General features: G+C 37.8%; 1 protein-coding gene across 1 annotated transcript in view; it reads left to right on the top strand.

Annotated features, from left to right (window-relative positions):
- Window positions 1–584: 584 nt before the first annotated feature.
- The window catches only part of Crybg1 (crystallin beta-gamma domain containing 1), a 196,893-nt gene continuing 170,370 nt past the window's right edge, over window positions 585–27,107 (top strand). Inside the window, exon 1 of the mRNA XM_046430597.2 lies at window positions 585–924. Coding sequence (XP_046286553.1) covers window positions 752–924 — 173 coding nt within the window. The 5' untranslated portion in view covers window positions 585–751. The remainder of the gene's footprint in view (window positions 925–27,107) is intronic.

Genomic DNA, 27,107 nt, shown 5'->3' with positions numbered 1-27,107 from the left:
GATCTATTGAGTCCTCTGGGAACTGGAGAACACGGTTAATGTCTTTCTGGATTTTATCCTTTAGTGCTTTATGAGACGAGAGTACAAATTAATGATTCAGACTCTGAAGGAGAGAGAAAAGGAGCTGGTACTCTTGTTTACAAACCTGAACACCCAGGACATACTGCCCACGCCACCCAAAGGCCTGAGCGGAAGAGCACTAATTGTTGGGCGGTCCAGCACCGGTTGTGCCTCTCCCATCCTTCTCCAGGTCGGGCTCATGGCTAAGCTGTCACTCACTCTGCCAGCCTGGCTTGGGCAGGAGCAGACAACAACTCCGCGGGCGATAATTGGGAACTGCACCTGAGGCTTTATTGAAACCCAACTGGGTGCTGGCTCTCAGCGGGGAGCCGCGGCATGAGACGCGGTTCCCAAGATGTCCAGTAGGTGTCGCTGCTCTGCGGTCGGGGACCGTGGGGGGTGTTGGCTCTACCTGGGGTTCCCTCCGCGCGCCTCACCTGGGCTCGCGCCCCTCGCGGCCAGCGCCGCATCGGGAAGTTGTGTCACTGTCGTGCAGTCACCTCCACCCGGAGAGCTCCCGCTGCTGCGCTGCTCGCCCTGCCCTCTGCCTTTAACCTTCTACCGAGGGGGCGGGGTCCGACGGTGCTCTGGGAAAGGCGGGAGAGCTGGCGCCCAAGGTATATTCTTCCACAAGGGCTGCGCGGGGGAGAGGACAGTGTCCGAGCAGTCGGGAGAGCAGGCTGACGAGAAGATGCCACTGTCGCTACCACCTCAAGGAGATCCCAGGGAGTCCAGCCCGTCCAAGGCCCCCAAGAAGCACGCCACTTTCCACATCTGGCGCTCCAAAAAGAAGCAGCAGCCTCCTCGGTCTGACTGTGGAGTGTTTGTTCCGCACCCGCCTCCGGCGCCGATCGGCGAGGCCAGGTAAGTTCCTCGCTGAAGTCCTCCAGTCTCATCTCCTTCTCTCACCTTGTCCTGCTGTACTCTTGGGTTCTCTTCACCGCCAGTTTCTACTACCCGGCTCAGAACATGAGGAAGCCCGGGGTCGGCTTCACCCTCCAGAAGTGTAAACGGGTCCGGGCAGCGCAATCCTGACTGCTGCCAGGGATCTGTTCCCCGGCAGCTTGTAGATCAGACCAAGCACCGGAGAGAAGAACTTGTGCCCACCCATGTGGTCTTTATTTAGACTGGCCAAGATCTTATGCAAAAGTGTACATTATCAACCTGCTAGGGAGAAAGGGGGCGGGTAGTGAAGGGTTATGACCACAATGAATGATGCTAGGAATCCTACCGCGGGGATTAGGTCATATATATATATTTTTTAATAATCATACCTTTATTGTAAAGATTTACATTCTAGAGATATTATGCTTCCATTATCCTCACAAGATCTGAATAAAGAAGGAAGTGACAGGGATAGTTATCCGTTTTTTGTAGATGAAGAAACTGAGATTGAAGGGTAAATGACTGGTCCCCATTAGAGTCCCTGACAAAACTAGGGGGCATCTAATTATTCTAAGTGTAATTACTATTGTGCTTTTTAATTATTACATTGATTTTCTGGTAGTTTTATTCTATATGTATAACTTGCCAGTTGTACCAGAATTGATGGTTTGGTTGAAAATATTCAATTATTTTCATGCCTTGGAGGTATACATTTCTTCTTATTTTTATAAAAAAATATATTTTTCATTGTAGATGGACACAATACCTTTCATTAATTAATTAATTTATGTAATGCTGAGTTTGGAACCCAGTGCCTCACACATGCCAGTCAAGTGCTCTAACACTGAGCCACAACCCCAGCCCCAGGTGTACATTTCTTTTTTGTTGTTGTTGTGCTGCTGAAAATCAAACCCAAGTGGAGTCTCAAGCATACTAGGCAAGTGCTCTACCAATGAGCTACATAAATCCTCAACTCAGGAGGTATAAAATATTTTTAGTGCTGGATGTTTAGCCATACCCAGTGAACCCTGTAGGTGTTTAAAAATACATGTTAAGAACAATGAGGGTGAGAATAAATTTGCTTGCACAAGATGGGCATTTTAGACATGTTTTTCTTTTATTCCTTAAAAAGTATTAATTGTGCAGTCTGTTTTCATTCATTTAATAAAATTTTTATTGAGAATCTTAGCTAAATGGTGGGATATTAAAAAAAAAAAAAAAAACTAGGTGGCACCGGTCTGTAAAAAAACAAAACAAACAAAACAAAACAAAACAACAACAACAACAAAAGAACAAAACCCCAAACCCAGCTACTTGGAAAGCTGAGGCAGGAAGACAGAAGTTTAAGGCCAGCCTGGGCAAAATAGCCAGACCCTGATCTCTTAACAAACAAGCAAACAAACATCCCGGCACCCGTGGTGCTCACCTGTAATCCCAGTGACCAGCTTGAGACAGAAGCATTGCAAGTTCCAGGCCAGCCTGGACAATTTTGTGAGACCCTCAGCAATTTAGGGGGGCCCTGTTTCAAAACAAAAAATAAAAATAAAAAAGGTTAGGGTTGTAGCTCAGTGGCAAAGTATCCTTGGGTTTAATCCCCACTACCAAATAAAGAAGAAAAAGAAGACAATAAGGATTCTTAGTCATCAAAAAATTCTTACTCTCATTTGGAGACCAAAAAGTAAACAGTGGCTAAATGCTATGCCAGATGACAGTGCAGAAGGGTTCCAGGGAGGTTTCCTGGGAGATTGGGTGAAGAGGCTTAACTGGAAAAGGGGAGGAGCAAGGAGTCCCAGGCAGAGGCTGCACTGTGTGCATCACCAACACTCACAGGAGGTCCATACTTGGGAAGAACCACCAGTGGCTCAGGGCCATCTGAATGGGGGAGGGGTGCTAAGAGAGAAGACACTTGATATTTTCTCATATGAAATCATACACAGTGACAATCATTTGTACTAAACACACTTTTATCTATTCAAATGCTTACTGTGCCTTGTTATGGATTGAAATTTCTAACAAAATATGCAACTTAATAATGTGGTACTCAAGCTTGAAGTACTTTTCCTATTACATCAGTAAATATTTTAAAGACTTTCATGGCAGTTTCTCTTACCTGACCTAATCTCATCATTTCCTATCTATCAAAATGTAATAATACACAGCTCTAGATAATTTATTCAAATGCAAAAACGTTTTAGAGTAAAACCAAAAATAGAAACTTTTGCTTCTCTTCTTGATTTCTTGTATGTATTTTGGTTCAGTCTTGAATCACTTCATTCTTTCCTTCAAAACTATGATGAATTTTGCACTAATAAGTGTTCTAAAAACTAAACATACTGGTCTGTCTTTGGGGGTTTTCTAATTATATCACCTTTACAGATATCTAGTACTTCTGAGAAAGTGTACCTGGTTATAATCTGAAGAGAGTGGTTACAGCTCACTTAGGTTTTTGCTCAATCTTTGGCCAGTGTGGCCTTCTTGAACCCTGTTCATTCATCTGTCCAGGACTTGTAGATCCAGATGGAATATGCAGCACTCACTGTGACCTTTTTCTCTATTTGAGGAGGGGACAGCCAGGTGGCCACAATTATTTGCTGAGCGTATATGATTTCTATTGCAAATTTTTAGGTAAAACAAAAATGGATTCATGTCCTGGCTGTGTGACTTAGGCAAGTCACTTTTCCTCTCTGAATATTGGTCTCTGTATTTGTAAAATAAAGACAATAGACAACACACTGACTCTGTGGGGCTCTTGTGAATATGAAATGGAGAATTTGATGTTAGTCAATGTTAAAGTTTTATTGCATTTCTGGGCACAAAGTAAAACTCAATATAGTTGTCCTTTGGAATCTATGGGGGAATTGTTCCAGAACCCAGTGGATACTAGAATCCAAAGATGTTTGAGTCCCTTATATAAAATGATGTAGTAATTGCAATATAATCTGCTTACATTTTCTGGTAACTTTAAATCATTTCTAGATAACTTATAGTACCCAATACAATGTAAATTGTTGTTATGCTCTATTATTTAGGGAATAATGACAAGGAAAAAGGTCTATACATATTCAAACAAACAAACAGTTGTTTTAAATTAATAAAAAGAGGTTTGTTTAACTCATGATTTTTTTTTCCAAATATTTCCTATCCATGATTGGTTGAATCCATAAATGTAGAGGGAAAGCTGTATAGCGGGGAAAACCCCCCAAAACCCTCCAGCATATGTATTTCTTTTTTGCAACATGTTGAAATGTTGCTTCTTTTGTATTTTCTCTATTTAAGGCACCCTGTGTACCCTGTGTTATTTTGATTAGAAATGAGCTCTCAGGGCTGGAGGTGTGACTCCGTGATGAAGCACTTTCCTAACATAGGAAGGCCCTGGTTTATCTCCCAAACACTGGGGGTTGAGGGGGAGGACTTAACTAAGTCTTTTTTGTTTTGGTACACTGGTGATTGAACTCAGGAGAATTCTGCTTCTCAGCTACATCTCCAGCCCTTTCTTTTACATTTTATTTTGAGATAGTCTCACTAATTTGCCAAGACTGGCCTTGAACTTGCAATCCTCTTGCCTCAGTGTCCTGAGTAGCTGGGATTACAGGCCTGTGCCACTGAGCTCAGTTAGATAAGTCTGTTTTTGTTTTATCTAATGTTAAACTGATTAATACTGAGTTATTTCTCATATGCCAAAGGCAACAGTTATAATTTTAGGTTTATTTTATTTCACCACTGATAAATGAGAAATTTTGATTTAGCTTTATCACTAGCCATGATCTGGAGGAGTTATTTTATTGCTTTACCTTCAGTTTCATGCTCTGTGACGTCTAAATGTTATTTGTGTGTGTGTGTGTGTGTTTGTTGTTTTGTTTTGTCTTAGTGGGGATTGAACCCAGGTTCTTGCATGACAGGCAAAGGAGGTAAGCCATTTACCACTGACCTCCACCCCCAGCCCAGTGTCTGCCATTTGAATTTTTTTTTTTTAACCTAGGTAAGCCTTGGCTTCTTCACCTGTAGGATGGAAGTAATCATACTTCTTTTACAGAGATCCATGAGGATTGGGTATTATACATGTAAAGCACCCAGCACTGGACCTGGCAGGTGATTGATAGAGAGTCCCTTATATTGTAAAATATAGACAATAGACAACACACTGACTCTGTGGGGCTCTTGTGAATATGAAATGGAGAATTTGGTGTTCAAATGCAAAAACGTTTTAGAATAAAACCAAAAATAGAAGCTTTTTAGAAAAGGTGGTGGTTGGTAGCAGGAGTGATAGTGGCAGTGATGGTTATAATTATTGTTGCCTTGTTTATAAAGAGAGTAGCTTTGATAAGTGCATCATTACTTTGTAAATGAAGTCAAACAACTTCAGAAGCCTGAAAGGTGTAACCAGCTATGTTAAATTTTGAAGTACCTTTGAGTATTTGGATGCCTGTGTTAGTCTATATGAGGGAGGCTCTTCATGCATTTAGTGACTTAAAAGTCTTACTATGTGGGCATGCTCCATATGTGTAATATGAATTGTAATGCATTCTAATGTCATATGTAACAAATTAAAATGGAAAAAAAGAATAATAAAGCTGAATTCTACTTCTAAAAACAAAAGTACCACTTAAGCAATAAAATGATGTTTATTCTCTTGGTGTTCAGCTAACCAAAAAGAAAAAAAATTTCATATATAACTTAAATACATATATTTAATATATAATATAATTAAATATGTTATATATATATATATATATATATATATATATTTAGAACAACGAAGACAAACTTTATTCTTGAAATTTTAAAAGGAACCTCTCCTGAGACTGGGGTTATGGCTCAGCGGTAGAGTGCTCGCCTCGCATGTGTAAGGCCCTGGGTTCAATCCTTAGCACCACATATAAATATATAAATAAAATAAAATTATTGTGTCCAACTTCAACTACAAAAAATAAATTAAAAAAAGGAACCTCTCCTGAGATGATTTTGGAATCATCATTTTAGGATGGAATAATTCTTTGCCACTTGTCTCTGTCATTATACCAATATATCCATTCTCTTTTTCTGCATTTGAATCATTCTACTTAGTCCATGAATGAGTGGTGATAAACCCTTTTGTCATAAACCCTTTTGGAGACCCTTAGAACTTTGATTTTTTTTTTCCTTTACTGGAGATCTAACCCAGGGCCTCCCAAATTCTAGGCAGGTGTTCTACCACTGAGCTACAAGCCCAGCCCGTCTTTTTTTGACTTTTGATTATAAATCTAATTTGTAAGCTGAGAGAGTGAATTTCTGACTTACTTGTCCCTGAGCAATTTGATGTAATAAATATATTAGATCATTTTTAGATCCTAATATTCATTTGAAATACCTATTTTCTCAAGGCAGGGTCACTCACACCTATAATCCTAGTTACTTGGTGAGGTTTAGGCTAGAGGATCATGAATTTGAGCCCAGCCTGGGCAACAGAGCAAATCTCTATCTTAAAAAAAAAAAAGAAAGAAAGTAAAGAAAAACGACCATCTTTCTATGAAGATTAAAGACACGTATCTATCTTAAAGTTTAAGTTCACCCAATGAGTCATTTATATTTCAAAAATGTCTATGCAGAGGAAAAGTGATTTATTTTTTCAAAAAGCTTTATCTGGTCAAAAGGAGAAGATCATTTGAAGCTTGAATTGTATAATTTTTCTGTCTATCTTGAAAAATTTTATCAAATAATCATTTAGTCTCCATTTCATATTGAATTTATTGTATAGAAGACTTAGAGATCCTATTTATAAAAAGCAATACAATCTTATCTTTAGAAACGCTTTGCTAGGATTAGTGATGAGTTTTTCTATGGCATAAATTCCCATTGGGATTTTTTTTTTCCCTTTCTTTTGATGCTGAGATTGAACCTAGGGTCTCATGCATGCTAAGCACGGGCTATACCACTGAACAGCACCCTAGCCCCTGTATCTTATTGAAAGGTGAATTGAATTTTAAAGAGACTTTTTTATATAGTTATGAACACTAACCACTTATTATGTATCAAACACTAAAAAATAGAACAATGAAATTAAAGGTGATCCCTGCTTCTAAAATTGTAGTTTAATGGAGGGTGGGGTGTGTGGATGAAAATAAATAAAGGAGCATAGGATGCTCCTTCTATTTGGAAATAGAAGAGTTAACTCGATGCACAAAGGAGGATTATCTTGAAGAAGCAGAATTGTTTTTCTATCATGGAGACATTTTATTCATATTGAATAATTAATGAGAAATTTTATTCTCTGATATAGAAATCATCAAAGACTCTAAATCTTCTTGAGGTTATAATCATCTTAAACTATATTCAACTCCAGGCCAAAAGAAAAACTATGGAAACTTCTTTTCATAGTGGCGTTTAAAACAGAATCATGTATTCAGGATTATGCATACATAATTTTCTCCAGTTCCTTAAAACATCTAGAGCCTGTGATTATATTTTCTCAACTCTTCTTTCACATTTTGGAAACTAGAAAAAAAGATTGGACTTGAAATGTGGAAAACTGATTCTTAAAAGTTGGCTGTAATTATAGGTGAACACACAACATTGATACTAGAATTATAGACTGGAAATGAATGATTCTTGGCATTCTTTAGATGGATCTGTGAATCCAGAAAGGATTATTCTTTAGGCTACAAGGCTAAAATGTTGTCTCCTCCTTCTTTTGTCAAAATGATTCTGGAATTGCTGACAAGGAAAGTCCAGCATTACCTATGCTTTTTAAGCAAGATGTTCTTCCTTAAAAGCAACCTGTCACAGGAAGGGGCGTAACTCAGTGGTAGAGCAAGTGCTTAGCATATGCAAGGATCTGAATTCCATACTCATGAACTACCTATATAGTCATATCAAATTGCCTGGCACATCAACACATGTCTTTTCATAAACTCAATTTAGAGAAATAAATTCTGGGCTTTTACACAGAGGACATTGAAATATCCATTCAATATCCCAAAGTAGATTTTCAAAGTAAAGTATGTGTGACTGTCCCACTTGAGAGTTTGGCAAGAAAGTCCAATCAATTGTTATGAGTCTTACCAGTCCATTTGTAGCTCCCTCCATATAGAGCTGCGCTGGCTAACCAAAATACCGCATCCAAATGCTCTAAGGATTCAGATTTATAAGAAGTCCTCACTCTAAATGGTGAGTACCTGCCTAGTATTGTCTTTCTAGCACTGTGCATCTCTGGGATTGGGCTGGTCAGTGGAAGTGAAACAATGACAGAGACCCTGTAATACTAGGGGATCATTTTGATAAGTCACCAGGAATCTCCAAGGCCATGCAAGTGAAGCAAAGAATCCAAAGTCCTTTCATAGTATCCCCCAACATCTCTCACCACCAAGTTACAGCCAAGTCCATTTTGAATGTATAGCTAAGACAGAAAAATGAAACACAGAATTAACAGGGGCCTTCTGTTTCTTACTTTTCCATAAATGATGAGTGAAAGTAAGTTGGTGTTAAGCTTGGCAAAATATTTTGGAGCAAAGGAAGTTGGCAGCTGTTGATGCTTATTATGGTTGTGCGCCATGTCAAGCCAGTGACCCTAACTGAGTCTCAGTCATCAAACAACAGGGTTATGGTATCCCAAAGGCAATATTTATAGTTCAAGTAAGAGATTTGACTAACAGTTATGTAAAAACACCAAACGTAATACTCTTTTAATTTTTTCAAATTAGTTAATAAACAGTAGCATAAAGCTCTTGGTAGTCCTTTGAAATTCTTTAGCTGAGTAGGTCTTTATTTTGCAATTGAGGTGCAGAGTCAAAATAATATGCATATATATAAGATAAGAAAATAGAGGAAGCATTTTATTTATAAAAACTACTTCAAGCCATGTCTGTGGAAACTTTGCTTTCCATCAAGATTTGATTGAAAGAAGTAGTTTAATATACACTGTGTATATCAGGCATTATTCTAAGTACTTTATAAATATTAATTCAGTACATTCATAACACCCCTGAGAAGTAGGTATTATCATTATCCCATTTTGTACCTAAAATGAGGCACAAAATGATATAATAGTTTGATCAAATAGGGGTCTTGGGTCCTTGCGGTTAATCACCACAAGTTAATTACTATAGTTAATGTTGCCTCTTTTATTTTCCCATAGTGAGGAGATTTAGGCTCTGGAGCTTCCAAGCAGAAATTCAAATATATATAGGAAATCAAGTTAATATTTAGTGCTAGATAATTTCTATGTTAAGTAGTGGAGAGAAAAATATATAATTTCCAAGACATATGAGTATGATAAAAATCCTAGAAGAAAAAGAGATCCTAAAGTGGAAATTCAAAAGTGCATGTTATAAATGGGAGTATCATGTCTAGATCCTGAGTCTGGGGCTTCTGCCTTAGTTGTCAGGAAACAGCATATTAAGAGGTGGGCCTAGTTTGTACCTTCTTTTTTCTTGGAGTCAGACACAGGCAGTAGAATGCAAGGTGGTCCTTTAAATTTCCAGTTGCTGCTTGGTTTAGGTAGGGAAATCAGAATTTCTCAAATTGAGCTCAATGCGGTAGCACATGCTTGCCTGTAAACTTGGGAGACGGAGGCAAGAGGGTCTTAAGTTCAAAGCCAGCCTGTAGAACATAGTGAGACCCTGTCTCAAAAAATAAATAGTAGATAAATAGATAAATAAATAAAAAGGGCTGGAGATGTAGTTCAGTGATACAATCCCAGTACCATTAAAAAAAAAGAAAGAAAGAAAAAACCTTGCTGGGTACGGTGGTACATGCTTGTAATCCCAGCAGCTCCAGAGGCTGAGGCAGTAAGATCATGAGTTCAAAGCCAGCCTCAGCAATTTAGTGGTGCCCTAAGCAACTTAGCAAGACCCTATCTCTAAATAAAATATTTAAAAAAGGGCTGGGGATGTGGCTCGGTGAGTTCGATCCCTGGCAAAAAAAAAAAAAAGAAGAAGTTCTCAAGTTGCTTTAAGAGTTGATGCAGAAAGCTGCTCCTGGCTGCTTTAGATTCTCTCCCCTATTTATCCTTGAGGATTCCCTAGCAATGAATGCAGGTTCCACCAAAGGTTGACCTTACAGTTCAAGGATTAGAATTGCTGTTGATGTTTATTCCACTTGATACATAAATAAACCCACACTCTAATTTTGTGGATGAGAAAACTGGAGTTCACAGAAGGTAATGCAGATAGAACAAGCAGGCTAAAATTCAGGTTTCTGATTTCTGTTCATCTGTTCTCCTAAGTTCTCTTGGATTAAAGTCTATACCTTCACTCCTGGCCTATGTCAGCTTTTACTCACCTAACCTTTTGATGACTATGCTCTGGAAATCTTCCCCTAGTTCCATAACCAACAACTGTGAGACCCATCCCTAGTTTGAGTTACTAATTATCTAGCTGGTGTCTTCACTATATTCTGGTTACTGACATACTGGATACTTTCAGAGTTTCTGCTATAATTATTATTTTACCCACTGCCTAAATAAATAAACCAAAATAACTTAATTCATGTTTTACAACAAATATAAACCTTGAACAAGCCATATTGTAAAACAATAAAATGCCACTTAAAATTATGGAGCCTGTCTATATTATACCATATTGTATGCAAGAACTCCCTTTATGGGGCTTGGAGTGATGGTAGTGCTGTGACATGTAATATATTTTATTTATGATTTGTCATTCAGATGTTTTCATAAGACTGATGGATTCATAAATATCCCATGAAAGCACAGCTTGATTACTTTTGCATCTGCTATTAGAAGATTGGATAGATGAAGCAACTGTTGACATTCATGTTGAAATACAGCGTCTCCTTTATCTGTGCGTCATGTATGAACCAAGGAGCTGACACATTTCAAGCCCGTGCACTGAAGGCTCACCCATGCCGTGCCAGCCATTCTTGGCTCTACAGCCTTGCAAATGTTGGCTTGATTCCCCACTATTTAGCTCCCGTGAACGAAGTGGTGGTTATTATCTGTAAAACAAGAAAATATAGTTACTGCAAGGGTGGGGTTACAAAACTATTCTTTCAGTACTGACTATTCAAAACAAATTTTTAGATTTAATTATTGATCAGGAATCCTTCATTGGACTATACTTTGGATTGAAACAAGAGCAATTATATTCCTGTGTGTGTCCATAAACATGTTTAAACAAGCTAGTCTAAAACAAGATTTTATATATATATATATATATATATATATATATATATATATATTTTTTTTTTTTTTTTAAGATAAAACAAAGCGTGACAGAATGTCTGGCATTTTCTCAAAGTTTCGACTTCTACTACTTGGCATTCTGATTGTTCTAATCTTCTCATAAAAAGTTCATTGTGAGCCCTTAATTTTGCCCTTCCCTCTTATTTCACTTCTATTAAAAACTTTCTTAAATACATATACACATTTATATACATACATATAATGTGTGTGTGTATATATATATATATATATATATATATATATATATATATATATATATATATCTCCATCCATAAGGGGACAACCAGTCCTAGATGTATCTGGCAGTTGTTGTTGAAGATGCAGACAGGATGTGTCTCTTTTCTCTTCATGTATTTTTTTTCCTACAAGAGAAGCTCCTCAGGAATTTATGCCTCATTTCTTGCTTACACAGAGTTCCTGGTTGCCGTTCTCTGTGTGTAAGCATACCTTGGCTACAATTCCATTAATTTACAAAGTCTGCAGGAGTTAAACAAAAAGGAACACAAATTTATATCCTAATGCCATTCAATAACTGATCTACAAAGACCAAAAGTGATGGTCAGTTGGATTTGGTTATGTTTACTGAGGCATAGCATAAGGTTAATGGAAGAAGAAAGTTCTTTTCGGCCACATGATCCCCAATCTCAATCAAATTAAAAAAATATAAGGAAATTTCATTGAAAATAAATTGGACAAGGAGCATGTCAATTATTGAGTACTTATTATATGACAGTTGCTCTTATATTCAGTGTATCTCATTTAATCTTCAAAATTGTTCTGCAAAATGGATTGTCTTACCTCCACATTTATAATCAAGACAACAGAACCTGAATAGATGACTTAGCTAGTGTATGAGAGAGCAATATTTTTTGTCTTTATTATTTTTTATTGGTGTATTATAATTATACATAACAGTGGGATTGGTTGAGACATATTCATTCATGCACATAACATAATTTAATCTATTTCATCCTCCAATCCCTGCCCTTCTCCCTTCCCCTGGTTTCATTTCTCTACTTCACTGGTCTCCCTTCTGTTTTCATGAGTCCCCCCCAAAAACCCTCTACTTCTTCCCCTTCTTTTTTCTCTCGAGTTTTCCATATATGAGAGAAAACATATGACCCTTGATTTTCTGAGTCTGGCTTATTTCATTTAACATAATGGTCAGAGTAAAATTTGAACCCAATTCTTCCTGACACAAAACTTGTACTATTTTCTCTACATCATGAGAAAACCAAAGTCTACTAAATTAGTAGTTAGTAGAGGGTGTGTGTGCCTGCATGGGAGTTAGTTAACTAAAGAACAGAAGCATCCAGAAGAAATCTGTTCACTCTCAGGACTATCACCACCAGGAAGGTGAATTTTCCTAATTGATTGTCTGGACCCTCCCTGATCACACTGTAGAGAAGAATAATAGAGAGCAAAAAATATTGCTCTCTCAGAAGGATAACAAAGAATTCACATGCCTTGGGTGCACCCTTGTTTACCTGGTAACACCTGAAGGATGATTTTACCAAGAATGCAACTTGAGAATAGGAGTGTTGACTAAACTTGTTGCACCCAATTTCCCATCTAGCCTAAAAACCACAGCCTTACTACATGTGGGATGATTCAGAGTGTGTAGAGGGATGCTGGTGAAAAACATTGAGGATTTATTATTTTGCACAGGATTAACCACAGCCCGAAAGAGGAAACAACCTGCCAATGACCCAAACTCCAGATTTTTAGGAAATACTGTGACTTGAAAGACGTAGAGCTCTACAGTGTAAAGGATTATGAAAATCCTTTAAATAATCTTTATAGGAGCTAGTTAATTTGTCTTTAGTGCCTATTTCTCTCAAAATTGAATTTTATTTTGTCTTTTATGTATTTGAGAGACTTACAGTTTTACTTAAGAATGCTCATTGATTTCTATGAATATCATTAGAGACCAAAACTAACTTAACTCACAGTAGGTCACAGAAGAGAGTAAATTGCTTTTTACCTTTTACTAAACTGGAAATATATATGCTCTTATATTTAGATTTAAGGTAGTTATTTTAAAGCATAAGTGATTGTAGTTATTAGTACTGTTCAACTTCAAGAGAACAATTGGAAATTTGCTTCTTTATCTTAAGCCAGACACTCTTATTATAGACTTTCTCCAATTTTAAAAGCAATTATCCAGTGATAGTGGTCATCGAAGTGTCAGGTTTTCTCCTCATTTGTGACTCGAGTAACTGAGCAGATGGTATCTTTCTTCAAAGTGTTTTTGATAGATGGTCTTCAGTGACCATGTCAGTCCTGTTCAGGAAGGTTAGTAAATATAAGGGTGAAACTGCGCTGGTGTAACCTATGTACTGAAGAAACACTATGATAGCGCTGTGTGGGAGGCCCTAGGGTATGAGCTGGCCAACCAGTTCAAGCTCTGTTGTTGGAAAAGTCTTGCTGTCCTGTCCTGCAGAGAGACTACAATAGTCACCATTAAAATAAGGGAAAGTTACTGCACTTGCCATTATAGGAAAGAAGAAGAGAAAATGCTCAAACATGTACAAGATGGGCTGAGATCAGATAAAGAAGCATAAACACCACAGGGGATGAAGGATTTACAATTCTCAAGAACTCTTAATGTTGTTTGTTAACTGCTAAAGGAGTTCCAGAGAGCAGTTGATATTAGAGCATATATTCACCATCAGATATATGCCTCCAAATTCTCTAAATTGATGGTTCTATTTTGATCTTTATCCAAAGAGAGATAGCCAGATGCTGTGGCACATACCTGTAATCCTAGTGACTCTGGAGGGTAAGGCAGGAGAATAGCAAGTTCAAGGACAGCCTGAGCAACTTAGTGAGACCCTTTCTCAACGTAAAAATTAAATAAGTGCTGAGGGTATAGCTCAGTGGTAAAGCACCCCTGGGTTCAATCCTCAATAGCACAAAAATGAAATACAGAAGATAGAGATATGTATGTGTGTGTCTGTACATAAATATATGCATATCCACACATATGCTTTCTAGAACTTGGTACTTCCCTTATATAGGTACTCAAGGCTAAGTTATGTATTTGATAAATTACACATATGCTCACACCAGCAAAGCAGGGATCAGAGAGAAATAAATCCAAAATATGCCTGGAAGTTTTGTGTTATTTTAAGACAATAATCTTTGTTGTATGATTTAGAATTGGTTTCATTTTGAACAATATATTGAGGTAAAGGAGGCATAATCATCTTAGTGATTAAAGTTTATAAAAATAATAATACAGACTTCTATATATAGGAGATATATATACACACACACACACACACACACACACACACACACACACACACCTTATTTAAAGACTTCTGTGTGGGAGGGGAGTTTGGGAAAAATATGCTATGAACTATGGAAAGTAACAGAGAAACATGCTGTCTATTCATTTGTTTCTTCCAAGAGTTGGATTCCAGGCCCTGAAGTATCATTTTATCATTCTCAAGATTGATTGGTTGGCATTATTTTTTTAATGCCCTGTCCAGTTCTTTCAAGTGGTCAAATTGGTGAACAACCCCCTATTCTTTTATAATTGAGACTCTAATTTTACTTATTGATGTGGTCTCCATCTGCCTTAACTATTTTGGCAGCTTTGCTGTATAGTTATAAAAATCCCTAACCTTACTATCTATGGATTACTCTACTAACATTGTTTCTTTCTGTGTGTATTTTTGTATAATTGAGCATTAGAGATGAAATTACAGGGGTGGTGGCCAAACCACGTGGTAATCCCAGCAACTCTGGAGCCTGAGGCAGGAAGATCACAAGTTCAAGATTAATCTTAGCAATTGAGCAAAAACTCTCAGCAACTTAATGAGACCTTGTCTCAAAATAAAAAATAAAAAGGGCTAGGGATGTAGCTTAGTGGTAAAGTGCCCTTGGGATCAATTCCTGATGTCCCCCACCAAAAAAAAAAAAAAAAAAAGAAAAGAAAACAGAAAAAAAAAATTACAAAGGCAGAAATTTAGATGCCTTTTGCATCTTTTGTTTTTCACTTAACATTGTATCATAAGCATCTTCCCACTTAATTAAAACATGTAAAATAGCTTTCTTATTTATTCCTTTATTGCTGAACATTCGGGTTCTTTCTAGTTTTATTGCTGAACATTCGGGTTCTTTCTAGTTTTTCATCATTATGATTAATGCTCCAGTGAAAATCTCTAAAAACATAAAACCTTAATTCACACATTAAACCTCAGTCGCTGGATATTCTCTGCTTGTTCTTCCAGAGCCATTTTCCAGCCTCCACTGTGCCCAGAGAGCTGTACTTATAGACTGGGAAGGCCATGGTCTGTTCCTCTGCCTTTTAGTTAACTTTGGCCAATAGAAGGAAGAGGTCAGGAGTGGGAGGTCAGGCTGAAGGCCACAGCTCCTAATGGGATGGCCTCCTTGATAGCAACAGAACTTGCCAATTCCAGTACCTCTCCCTCCTCTAGCCTCTGTACCTATAGGTAGTAGTGACTTCCTGCTGTGGGGGAGGAAAAAAACTTTTTAGTTTTCCTTACCTGCCCACATCTTGTAGATAGTCAGTTCTTTAAACACTCCCAGTGGCTCTTTTGTGGGTACCATCTGTTCCCTGCTGAGATCCTGACTGACATAATCTAAATCTAAGTGTAATGCTCTTTTCATTATGTTTTAGGTCTGAGGCTTTGTACTGCAGAAGGATAGAATTGGGTAGAGGAGCTAAATTAGTTCGGATCTGAGCTGGTGTTAGTTAAAAAAAAAAAAGAAATGATACAAATTGAATCAAAGTACTCTATTATAGAGACATGAGCAAAATCTAATGGAACCAGAAGGAGAAAAGGGAACAGCAAATCTTCCCACTTTGGTGAACACCTGCACTTAAAAGTCAAGGAGACCTGCCCTGCCAAGGGCTCTCAGTTCTCTCCTTTCATTTGGATGTTATTGGTTCAATTGTTTCATTTCCCTTTTCCTTTGGGGCTTGTGTGGCTAATCCCTTCTGCTTTTCTGCCCTTTCTTGGGCAGTTTGTGTATCCACATAGCAAGTCCTCTGTATACACTTCTTTATGTGCATGTTTACACACGACTTCTCCCTTATGGAAAGCACTTTCAGGATTTTGTGTGCTGAGCCTGGATTGTGGGCATTTTCCCCCATATCAGCAACGTCCTTCTCAGTCCTAAAACGGGACACAATGCCTGTGGCAAGCAGTTAACCTCATTCCATTTTGCTTCGGTTCTAAATCTCAGTGTATGATTTTCCAGAACTAATGCCAAAGCAGTCATCAAACTTACTGGGCTGTTAATACTTTACAGATCTTTAAAATCAAAAGTTCAAGTCTTCTGTGGTGAGGAGGTCATCAAGGACAGGGTCCCTGATGCGTGTAGACTATGGAAGCTTATTCCAGGGCTTGGGTTTTAATGTTAGATTTCTTGGTTATGAACTAGGTAACTTTGGGCAAATCACCTAAACTCTTTGTGCCTCAGGGTATTCTTCGGTGAAATTTGATGCTTCCAGCTGCCGGGTCCCTAACCAGGCTGATGAGAGGCTCCTTTGAAACAGAGAAAAGTGTGCTGGGAAGCTGGAGGCCTGAGGCACTGCGAAGCCCCACAACCTCTGGCTCAGGCCTTAGCTGGGCTCTCCTGGGTTATTTTCTGGAAGACTTGTTTGTTCTCTTTTTCTCTCCCTCTTTTTCTCCCTCCCTCCTCCTCTCCTCCCCCCCCCACCCTTTTTAGGTGGAGTCTCCTTTTGTTGTTCAGACTGGTCTCAAATATCTGGTTTCAAGTCATCCTCCTGCCTCAGCCTCCTGAATAAGCTATAGGTGTGCTCCACCACATGGGCTCTGTTCTTTTCTCTGTTCAGAAGTGAGCGAATAAAGGGCTGGAGATGGAGCTCAGTGGTAGAGCACTTGCCTAGCATGGGGAGGCTCTGGGTTTAATCCCCAACTCTGCAAAAGATAAAACATTTTTTAAAGTGAGTGGGTAGATTGACAGGATTCACATGTCCCTACATTTTCTCCATCCTAATCTCCTCTCTGGTCATTCCTTCCCAGTTCCTATCTGGAATTCTGGTCTGAAGCTAGCACAGTACAATCCCATTTATCTCTCTGTGCAAAGTGTGGGGGCCTGGGGATGCTGTTACTGTTGGTCCCTCCAGCATTCTTCCCCACTCCCCTTTGTCTTTCACTTTTCCAGCTGCCTAGGGGATAAAACCAGCTGTAGGTGCCTGCATGTATTTCCTCCTCAGCCACTGCCACCAGGTTGCCTTCATCTTGCAGACAATGTATCTCACAGAGGAATCTCATGGTCTCCCCAAATGATTCTGAGGGGTAGTCAGAACTGGTTGTCTTCATTTCACAAAGTAAGCAACTGAGATCTGAAGCTGTTTAATGGGGATCAGGAGTGTGTCCCAGGACTCTAGAATTTTAGCCAGTTCTCCTTTCACTATAGGTCCACAAATGCCCCACTAAAGTAGGGAGAGAAAACAAATGGTTTTTTTAGCTTTACTGGTTTATTGCAATGTCTTTCCTCCTCTTCTTTCTCCTTGTCCTCCTCCTCTACTTCTCCGTCTTCCCTTTTTTAACTTAACATGGTCAAAAGATGAAGTAAAATATGGAATTGAAAATGATTTATTGATTGGTAAGGCAAGATATTGATCATAAAGATCATATTATTGCAAATATTAAAATTTAACGTAACATGTTTAAGAAAATTTTATGTGTAGGAAAGAATGGATTTATTTTCTCCCTGCATTACTAGGGGTTGAACCAGGGCCTCATGCATATTAGCAAAGTACTCTACCATGGAGCTACATCCCCAGTCCTTCTTTTATTGTTGTTTATTTTAAGAAAGGGGTTGATTAAGTTGCCCAGGCTGGCCTTGAACTTGTCATCATCCTGCTTCAGCCTTCTCGGTAGCTGGGATTACTGGTTTTTACCACCTTGCCTCACTACTAGATTTTTTAAAAAAATTTTATTCAAATTAGTGACTACTAGATTTTTGTTAGTAGCAAAGGATGGCCATAGACTGAATCCTCAGTCGTAACTCTTACTTACTTTATGTTTTTGTGAAAGGCATTTGTCTTGAGGGCTTTTCCATATTTGGAGTTTGATAATCAAAGACATTGTTCTGACTTGTACTACTTCAGTGGAAGAAAACCCCAGAAGTTGTTACCCCACCAGACACCTTTCTGATTAGAGCTGTTTATGTTCAAGTCCTAACATGCATCTTTTATTTCCCCTTATGTTGAAATTTTGAGTAGCATTGAAAACAATATATTCAGAAAATTCAAACACTGAACAAATTCAAGTATCCCTTGAGTCATTTCCTTTGGGAAATTCTGACTTGAAAGGGTCACTATTTGAATTCCCAAGAGATCCTGGAGCTCAAATGCCAGGTTATGGTGTGTGACAGAAACCCAGAGTAGGTGAAATCCAAGTGCCCTGAGGCATCAGAGCTTGGTGGTGGATCAAAGAGCATGGAACTAGCCACCTCAGTGAGTCTGACATTTATTAGCACCAGTGTGTGATCAGGTGATGCCAGCTGTTTCTACTGCAGTTTTTGGATTTCATTTATGTACCAGTAATGTTGATGAATTCAGAAAAGAGGATTAATAACAATGATTTGAGGAAAAAACTTGATCAGAAATCTGAAGCCTTGAATTTCTACTTACTAGCTCTTAGCCCAGCAAAATCATTTGACTTCTCTGGGACTTAGATTCTTGGTTTATAATAGGAAGGTGAAATCGGTTTTTCATTATAAGATTTGTTCTAGTGTTAAAGTCCTCTGAATTACATACTTGAGTTTATAATTTTTACAGGTAATTTTGTCCCATTGTAAGTACAACAAACAGCAATAGCTAATACACATGAAAATTGAGTTGGTTCTTATGATAAGTAGATATCCACCCCCTCACTCCCCCCAACCCCCACACCTTTCCATGGGATGCCCTTTGGTGGAAAGTAGAGCCATCAAAGTCTTGAGGTAAAGTGGCAAGGTTAAAAAGTTTCTAATTCCTTCTGATTGCACATCATGGGTGATTACAAAAGGGAAATGAAGGAAACTGCAAATGTTATACATTTAATTTAGATACATACATGGAGTAGATCATATAAATGTTGTTTTGAGGAATCTCTCTGGATGCATATATTTGAGTCTTTATGTTTGATCACCATTTAACTAATTCAGCATAGGATCATAAAATAGAAATTGAGGTAGTTTAAACTCCTATTTGCAGCCTAGAAGATCTTACTAATGACAAAAAAAAAATAAAATTAAAATTAAAAATTAAATATTAGAGCTGGGCACAGCAGCTGTAATTCCAGCAACTTGGGAGGCTAATGCAGGAGGATTGCTAGTTGAAAACCAGACTGGGAAATGTAGCAAGATCTCAAAAAGGTCTCAAAAAAAAAAAAAAAAAAAAAAGAATTTCTACATCTGTCTTCTATGTAGTAATAAAGTGTATTAATGTGTCTTTTTTACTTTATAAAATAATGTACTTTTTTACATGTTTGAGACATAGTATTTTCAGCACGGAGCTTATAGACAAAAAAAATCTCAATTCTGTTCTTGGTTCATCCATTTCCCAGTTGCATTACCTTAAATAAATCATGTCATCTCTCTGGAGCTAAGTTCCCTCAACTATCAAAAAGGAGCCAGTGGAAGGATGAAAAGTTCTTATTGATCTCTTTTCAGATTTTATATTCTATTTGTTGAGAGATCCCAGCGTGTTGTTGGGGAGTTTGAAGGAGACTAACAAAGACATTTGCATGTCAGTCACTCCTAAGCACAAAAAGCCATGTCCAAAGAAAGAGAATTTTGCTGAAAGATCCTTACTAGAAATTGATATCTTAGGTGGGTTCTCCTGAAAGCAGACTCTGTGACAGGGATGTCAGTAACCCAGGAAATACTTACAGGGAGTAAGGACATGAGACAGACAGCCATAAAGGGGGAATTACCGGGCCAATTCCCGGTAATTTGAAATCTGCCTATTCAAACTGTTGGTAAATGTAGGTTAATCCCTTTGGGAATTTCTGTACGTGGCTGTAGAATTCAAAGCTATGCCGTCTCTGTGGGAGAGGACCTGGGATATGAAGACACAGAATTCTACCAATCACTGGCTGTTCCTATGGGGCATTATCTTGCTGGCGTTTCCTGCCTTGGGTAATGTGGGCTCCTGCTAGTCAGAAAGCCCCCCAGTGGTCAGAATCCAGGTATCCTATGCTACAATATATTGAGAAAAGACGGGTGGGGCATGGATAGCAGCTGCTATCCTATTACAGCAGGATAATCAGAGCAGTACATCCAAACTACTGCACTGTAGAGTAACAAGTGAAGATAGATGTGCATTCATTTCTAGAAGAAAACATCACTGAGATGCTGAAGAGGGCCACAGGAAGCAAGGAGCAGTGTACCTCAGTGCCTGTAAGCACAATGGCATGTAGCAGCCAGGGAGGGGAAGTGATTACTAGCTTTTTTGATCTAGGAGGCTGGCCCTGGGCATTGCAAAAAAAAAGGCATGTTGACAGTGCATGAGCAGTTGGTTGTCAAAATTGCAAGGCCTCACTGCTGGCCACACCAGGGACATACCACTTTAAAGGGAGTAGCAGCCATTAGGACTCTACCTTCATGTTGCAAATGGTGAATTTACTTAGAGAATGTGCTTTGTTTTGTAGAATCTCTCTCACTCTCTCTCTCTGATAGGAAAAAAGCAAATTATCTGATGTGTTGTTAAAAGCATGTTAGGAGGTACAGAATTTCTTATCAGATTCTATGGAGAATCAGATCAGGTGTCAGCAGCAATCTTGACAGATTTCAAAATATCTAGGCTTTGGTATAGAATGTTTGGCATTCAATTTTTAAGCCTTGATATTATCGGAGTTTTGTGAAAACCCTCTATTGCTTTCTAGGTGGATTTGGCTTTTAAAAAATGGTCTTTCTATCAGCAGCTCTTTATACAGTGGAAAAATATATGTTATCTCTATTAGAATAGCTTCTCATTTCATATTTTTGTAATAATTCAGATTTTTTTAACAGTTGTGTCAGAATGAAGAGCTAAGTGTTTGGCGGTGGTTTCTGTACTGTGCTATGCAAAAGCTAACAGAAGACCTTGATAATCAGTGTACTTGTAATTATGATCAAAAGTATTATGAACAATAATATGATTTGGTGAATCACTATCCTTGAGTTAGCCACATTGTAAAATAAAAATATAATTAAAGCATCATTTCCTAAAGAAGATCATAAAGTAAAACAGACAAAACGTGCTGGTATGAGTGGATTTCTAACAAGGCTCTTTTATGAAGGTATCATGTGATTTGTCACACATGTTTTTCTTCTGATCACTTCTTTATTTCCACATCTACAGTTTATATTTGGCAAGTTTGCCACAGATAACTTCCTCCTACAGTTTTTCATATGTGATCTACGTGTCACATAGTCGATGACTATCCGGGCTGGTGAGTTTGCATGATTAATGCACAGGGCTAGGGAAGTCATGTAATTGTGGTTCTCATTCCTGTGTGTGGCTGGTCAGCATTACACAAGGAAAAAAAAAAATGCTTCCTTGTTCATAGCCTGCATTTCTAACCAGGCAAGTCTGCCTGAAGGGATGCATTGTTGCCATATGGGAACCAGGTGAAAGCCAGTGTGGGCTCAGCATGGCATGTCACTCTACAGGAGTGACTTGCAGAGCACCTCCTGCTGATGGTGGGTGGTCAATGTCACTTTGTTTAGGGTGGGAAATAGCATGGGTTTAAACTGACCCAAAACAAAGCCACAGAGACCCCTTTGAGATCTACTGACCCTGTAGGGGGCGCCCTTACAAGCCACATGGAACCCCTCCCTCTTTAAAGGAGACAAAGATGAGATGGGCTGATTCTGACATTGATTTAAATAAAATTGAAATTTGGAGACAATTGCTCTACTTTTATCTCCTCTTTCCCCTTTCCTTGTTATTCTTGTAAGTTTTTTAATCTAAGGATTTTTTTAAATTTAAGGATTTCAAGGGACTTACCAGGGAGACATGAAATAGGACAAAGTAGTATGCATGATTTACAAGTGTAGTAAAACAAGAAAGAAAAAATAAAGGTGGAGTCCCTTTGAATAGGAATAAAACAGAATTATAAGGGTCCACCACTGGAAGGACTGGGTCTCAGATTTGGCTGTACATTTATTCATATTCTTAGCAAAATGAGAAATGGTTTCTTACACAGTTCCCTCCTTAAGATAAACACAGACCCATCAAGAGAATTATAACACTTCTTTGTAGTCCAATCAGAATTATCTCTGAAGTATCTTCAACTTAAGAGTTTTATGATAGAAAGAACAGTGCTATTAATAAGTTCTTTTTTGGGGAGGAAGGGGGTGACTGGAAATTGAACCCAGATCACTTTTATAACTGAGACACATCCCTATCCTTTTTATTTTTTATTTTGGGACAGGGTCTCACTAAATTACTAAGGAGCTCTCTCTAAGTTCTCTAAGTTGCTGAGGCCGGCTTCAAACTTCCTGTCTCAGCCTCCCAAGTCACTGGGATTACAGGCGTGTGCCAACATCCCCAGTGGTAAGTTTTTAAAATGGACTAGATAACACATTCTTGGGGATGCTTTATAGACCATGACATTGACTTGGAATATAATTTAGTTAAGGCAATTCTTCAGGGACCAATACAATGCAATCTAGCAACTGATGTACAAATCTATAAAATGGCAATATAAAATTATAGTGATTTACAGAATGTGTTGCATTATCCCAGTTTCCACAGTGAGATTAATTATTGGAATTGCAAACTGTTTTAACTCTGAATGGAAAGAGATATTATGACTTTAACTCCACAAAGAAGTGAGGAAAGAAAAAGAGGCTAAAGAGCATCTTGACACCTCCTTTCATGCAGAGGAAAGATAGAAGAAGCTCCACTTCCCACACGAGGCCCTAAGCCTAGAGCAGCGGTGTATTCGGCTATATTCACAGCGCCCTACAGCACCTTCCCTCTCCTGACTTCTCCTCCTTCTGCCCTCCTCCTTATTCTCCTCCTCTTCTCTCACTTTTCATCAAGTTTTAGTTACTTTTGTTCTTGTCATATCTCTACCCCAAAGCATTTTAGATATCCAATAGGACATTGATATTTATTCAGTTTTTTTAAAAAGCTTTCTATACAAAATCCTGCTCAATCCCAGGCAGACGGATTCAACACTTAGTTTAATCCGAATTGATTGAGTTAGGATAGTAAATGTTTTTTGTTGTTCTTGTTTTCCAGAACATGCCTTTGGTACCCTGCATTTGATATAGTGCAAGAGAGTAATTTTTTAGATTCTTGTGGTCATGGGAAATGATGGGGTTATCACCACCAAGACCCATAAAAGTAGCTCAAGATGCCTTCTTTCCACTTGGCAACATCCATGAATGTTAGCGATGAATTCTTAGGTGCTCTAAAGATCGTCAGTGATCTTTTTTCTCTTTTAAATTTTTCATCATAGATGGACACAATATATTTTATTTATTTATTTATATGATGCTGAGGATTGAACCTAGTACCTCACACATGTGAGGCAAGTGCTCTACCAATGAGCCACAACCCCAGACCTTCAGTAATCTTTTATTCTTTGGTAGGCTAATAATTTCAGGGGCCTGCCTGCACTAGATGATGACCATATGTCTGCTTTATACCTATTGTCTCATCATTATTATTACTAGCATTCTCTTTTATTCTGAATAGATGTTGTTTGGATGATGGGGATGTTAAACTCATGCTCCTGCTGCCACATTGCCAGAACCTAAATATTCTGTGTGAATTTTTGTCAAATGTTTCACTGAATTGCCTCCTTCTTATGTAGCAATTTAAGAGCGGTCTCTCATGATTGAAATATATTTCAAACAAGTAATTTTATGTGTGTTAAAATTTTTTCATTGTAAGTACAATCCTCTTTAAAAATAGCGGGGGGGGGGGCGGGAATCAATTCTAGAGTACAACAGTAATATCTGGCACCAACCATCAGTGTGCAAAGAAAAATATCATCTGACCCTGTCAATTACACTTTTTTTTTACTTTACAGGTCCAGTGTGACAAGTTTATTTCTCTTTCTTTCTTTTTTAACAAGTTTCTTTCTTTCTTTCTTTCTTTCTTTCTTTCTTTCTTTAGAGAGAGAGAGAGAGAGAATTTTTTAATATTTATTTTTTAGTTTTCGGTGGACACAACATCTTTATTTTAAAGTGGTGTTGAGGATGGAACCCAGCGCCCCGCTCATACCAGGCAAGTGTGCTACCGCTTGAGCCACATCCCCAGCCCCTTGACAAGTTTATTTCCGAAGGAGTTCTTTTTATGTACCTTAGTGACAATTAGACTGAGATGCTATCTATATAAGAAACAGTATTTTGGTTATAGCCATCTTGTACAAACACTAGATTCATACTAGAGGACTAACTAAGAGAAATACCTGTACTTTTTATAGTATTGTTCATTTTAAAAGAAAAACAAAATTCTTTATTTTGATAGCTAGGAACATTTAGTAATTTTTAAGCTTTTAAGAAAGACAGGATATAAGCAGAGAAATAAACACTAGCACAAATTCAGTACCATTTTCATTAACTTTTTAAATTTCCAAAGTCTAGTTTGTGTTTCTTCTCACCTGTTTATCCTCAGCTCACTACTGAAATTATACTTGGATTTAAAAATTCCTTTCCCAAGTTTTCCCTCACAATTTTATTGATAACTTTTATAATTAAAAAAAAAATCTTTTCTATTTCTTAGGTTAAGAGTACTTTTTGCTATGTGATTTGTATTTATTTGATTACTGGGGATTTAGATATTGCTTCATATGCTTATATAATGGCTATTTACTTTATTATTTTTTGTCAGTCCTTCTAACTTAGCCATTCTGCTGTGTAGTGATGGTTGATCACGGTTTTAATTTATATTATACTAATAACCAAGATGCTGGACACTTTTGACACCTTCATAAACTTATTGGCCATTTGATATCCTTTTTAAAAAAATTTTTATTTGTTCTTTTTCATTATACATGACAGTAGAATGTATTTGGCATATTATACATACATGAAGTATATCTTTCCGTGATTGTGGTTGTACAGGACATGGAGTTACACTGGTCATGTATTCATATATGAAATTAGGAAGGTTTTGTCCCATTCATTCTACTATCTTTTCTATCCCCCTTCATTCCTTTCATTCTCCTTTGTCTAATCCAGTGAATTTCTATCCTTCCCCATGCCCTCTGCCTACTGTAAGTCAGCATTAACGTATCAGAGAGAATATTTGGTCTTTAGTTTTTTGGGTTTGGCTTGTTTCATTTAGCATGGTATTCTCCAGTTCCATCCATTTACTGGAAATTGCCATAATTTCATTCTTCTTTATGGCAAGTAATATTCCGTTGTGTATATATACTACATTTTCTTTATCCATTCCTCTGTTGAAGGGCACTTAGGTTGGTTCCATAGCTTAGCTATTGTTAATTGAACTGCTGTAAACACTGATATGACGACATCACTATAATATACTGATTTTTAAGTCCTTTGGGTGCATGCCAAGGAGTGGGATAACTGAATCAAATGGAGGTTCCATTCCAAGTTTTCTAAGGAATCTCCATACTGTTTTCCACAGTGGTTGCACCAATTTGCAATCCTGTCAGCAATGTAAGAATGTACCTTTCCCCCCACATCCTTGCCAACATTTATTGTTACTTGTATTCTTGATAATTGTCATTCTGACTGGAGTGAAGTGAAATCTCAGTGTAGTTTTAATTTGCATTTCTCTAATTGCTAGAAAAATGGTTTTTTTATATATTTGTTGACCAATTGTATTTCTCTGTGAAGTATCTGTTCAATTCTTTTGCACATTTATCGATTGGGTTATTTGTTTTTTGGTGTTAAGCTTGAGTTCTTTATATATCCCGGAAATTAATGCTGTATTTGAGGTGCAGGTGGCAAAGATTTTCTTCCATTCTGTAGGCTCTCTCTTCTGTAGGTTCTTGATTGTTTCCTTGACTTCGAAGAAGGTTTGAGTTTGATTCCATCCCATTTATTGATTCTTGATTTTCCTTCTTGTGCTTTAGAGTCTTGTTGAGGAATTCAGTTCCTACGCTGACATAATGGAAATTTGGGCCTATTTTTTCTTCTAGTAGGTTCAGGGTTTCTGATCTAATGCGTAGGCCCTTGATTCACTTTGAGTTGAGTTTTGTGCAGGGTGAAAGATAGGGGTTCAATTTCATTTTGATATATATGGATTTCTAGTTTTCCTATCACCATTTTTTGAAGAGGCTATCTTTTCTTCAATGTATGTTTATGGTACCTTTGTCTAGTATGAGATATTTATGTATTTATGTAATTTGTCTACTGTATTTATGTAGTTTGTCTCTGTGTCTTCTATTCTGTACCATTGGTCTACATGTCTGTTTTGGTGCCAATACCATGCTGGTTTTACTCTAGCTCTATAATATAACTTAAGATCTGTTATTGTGATGCCTCCTGCTTCACTTTTCTCGCTGAGGATTGCTTTGGCTATTCTCTGCCTCTTGTATTTCTGAATGAATTTGATGACTGTTTTTTCTATTTCTATGAAGAACACCACTGAAATTTTAATAGGAATCACATTAAATCTGTGTAGCGCTTTTGGTAGTATGGCCATTTTTACAATATTTCTGCTGCCTATCCAAGAATGATATCTTTTTTGTGAGGTACCTGTTCAAATATTTTGCCCATTTGAGAAAATGAACCATCTGTTTTTTTTATCTAATGATTATATGTACACACAACACACACATACACAGCACAAATATTCCATCTTTTAATTACATATCATGATCATCTTAAAATGACTGCCATTTGTTCAGTGCTTTTTGGTCACAGAAAGTGATGGGAGAATGAGAGTGGCCTGCCTGGCCATGGGCCTAGGTATAAAATTAAAGTTAGCACCTATGATTTGGCTTAGTTGGAGGGCATTTATTGCAATATTGCAATATACTTTGTGTGTGTGTGTGTGTGTGTGTGTGTGTGTGTGTGG

The sequence above is a fragment of the Marmota monax genome, unplaced genomic scaffold (genome assembly GCF_021218885.2).
Source record: "Marmota monax isolate L192 unplaced genomic scaffold, Marmota_monax_Labrador192_F-V1.1 WCK01_AAM20220418_F8-fsc00013, whole genome shotgun sequence".
Lineage (NCBI taxonomy): Eukaryota > Metazoa > Chordata > Mammalia > Rodentia > Sciuridae > Marmota > Marmota monax.
The sequence above is the reverse complement of the archived record's forward strand: the minus strand, read 5'-3'. Positions and strand labels throughout refer to the sequence as shown.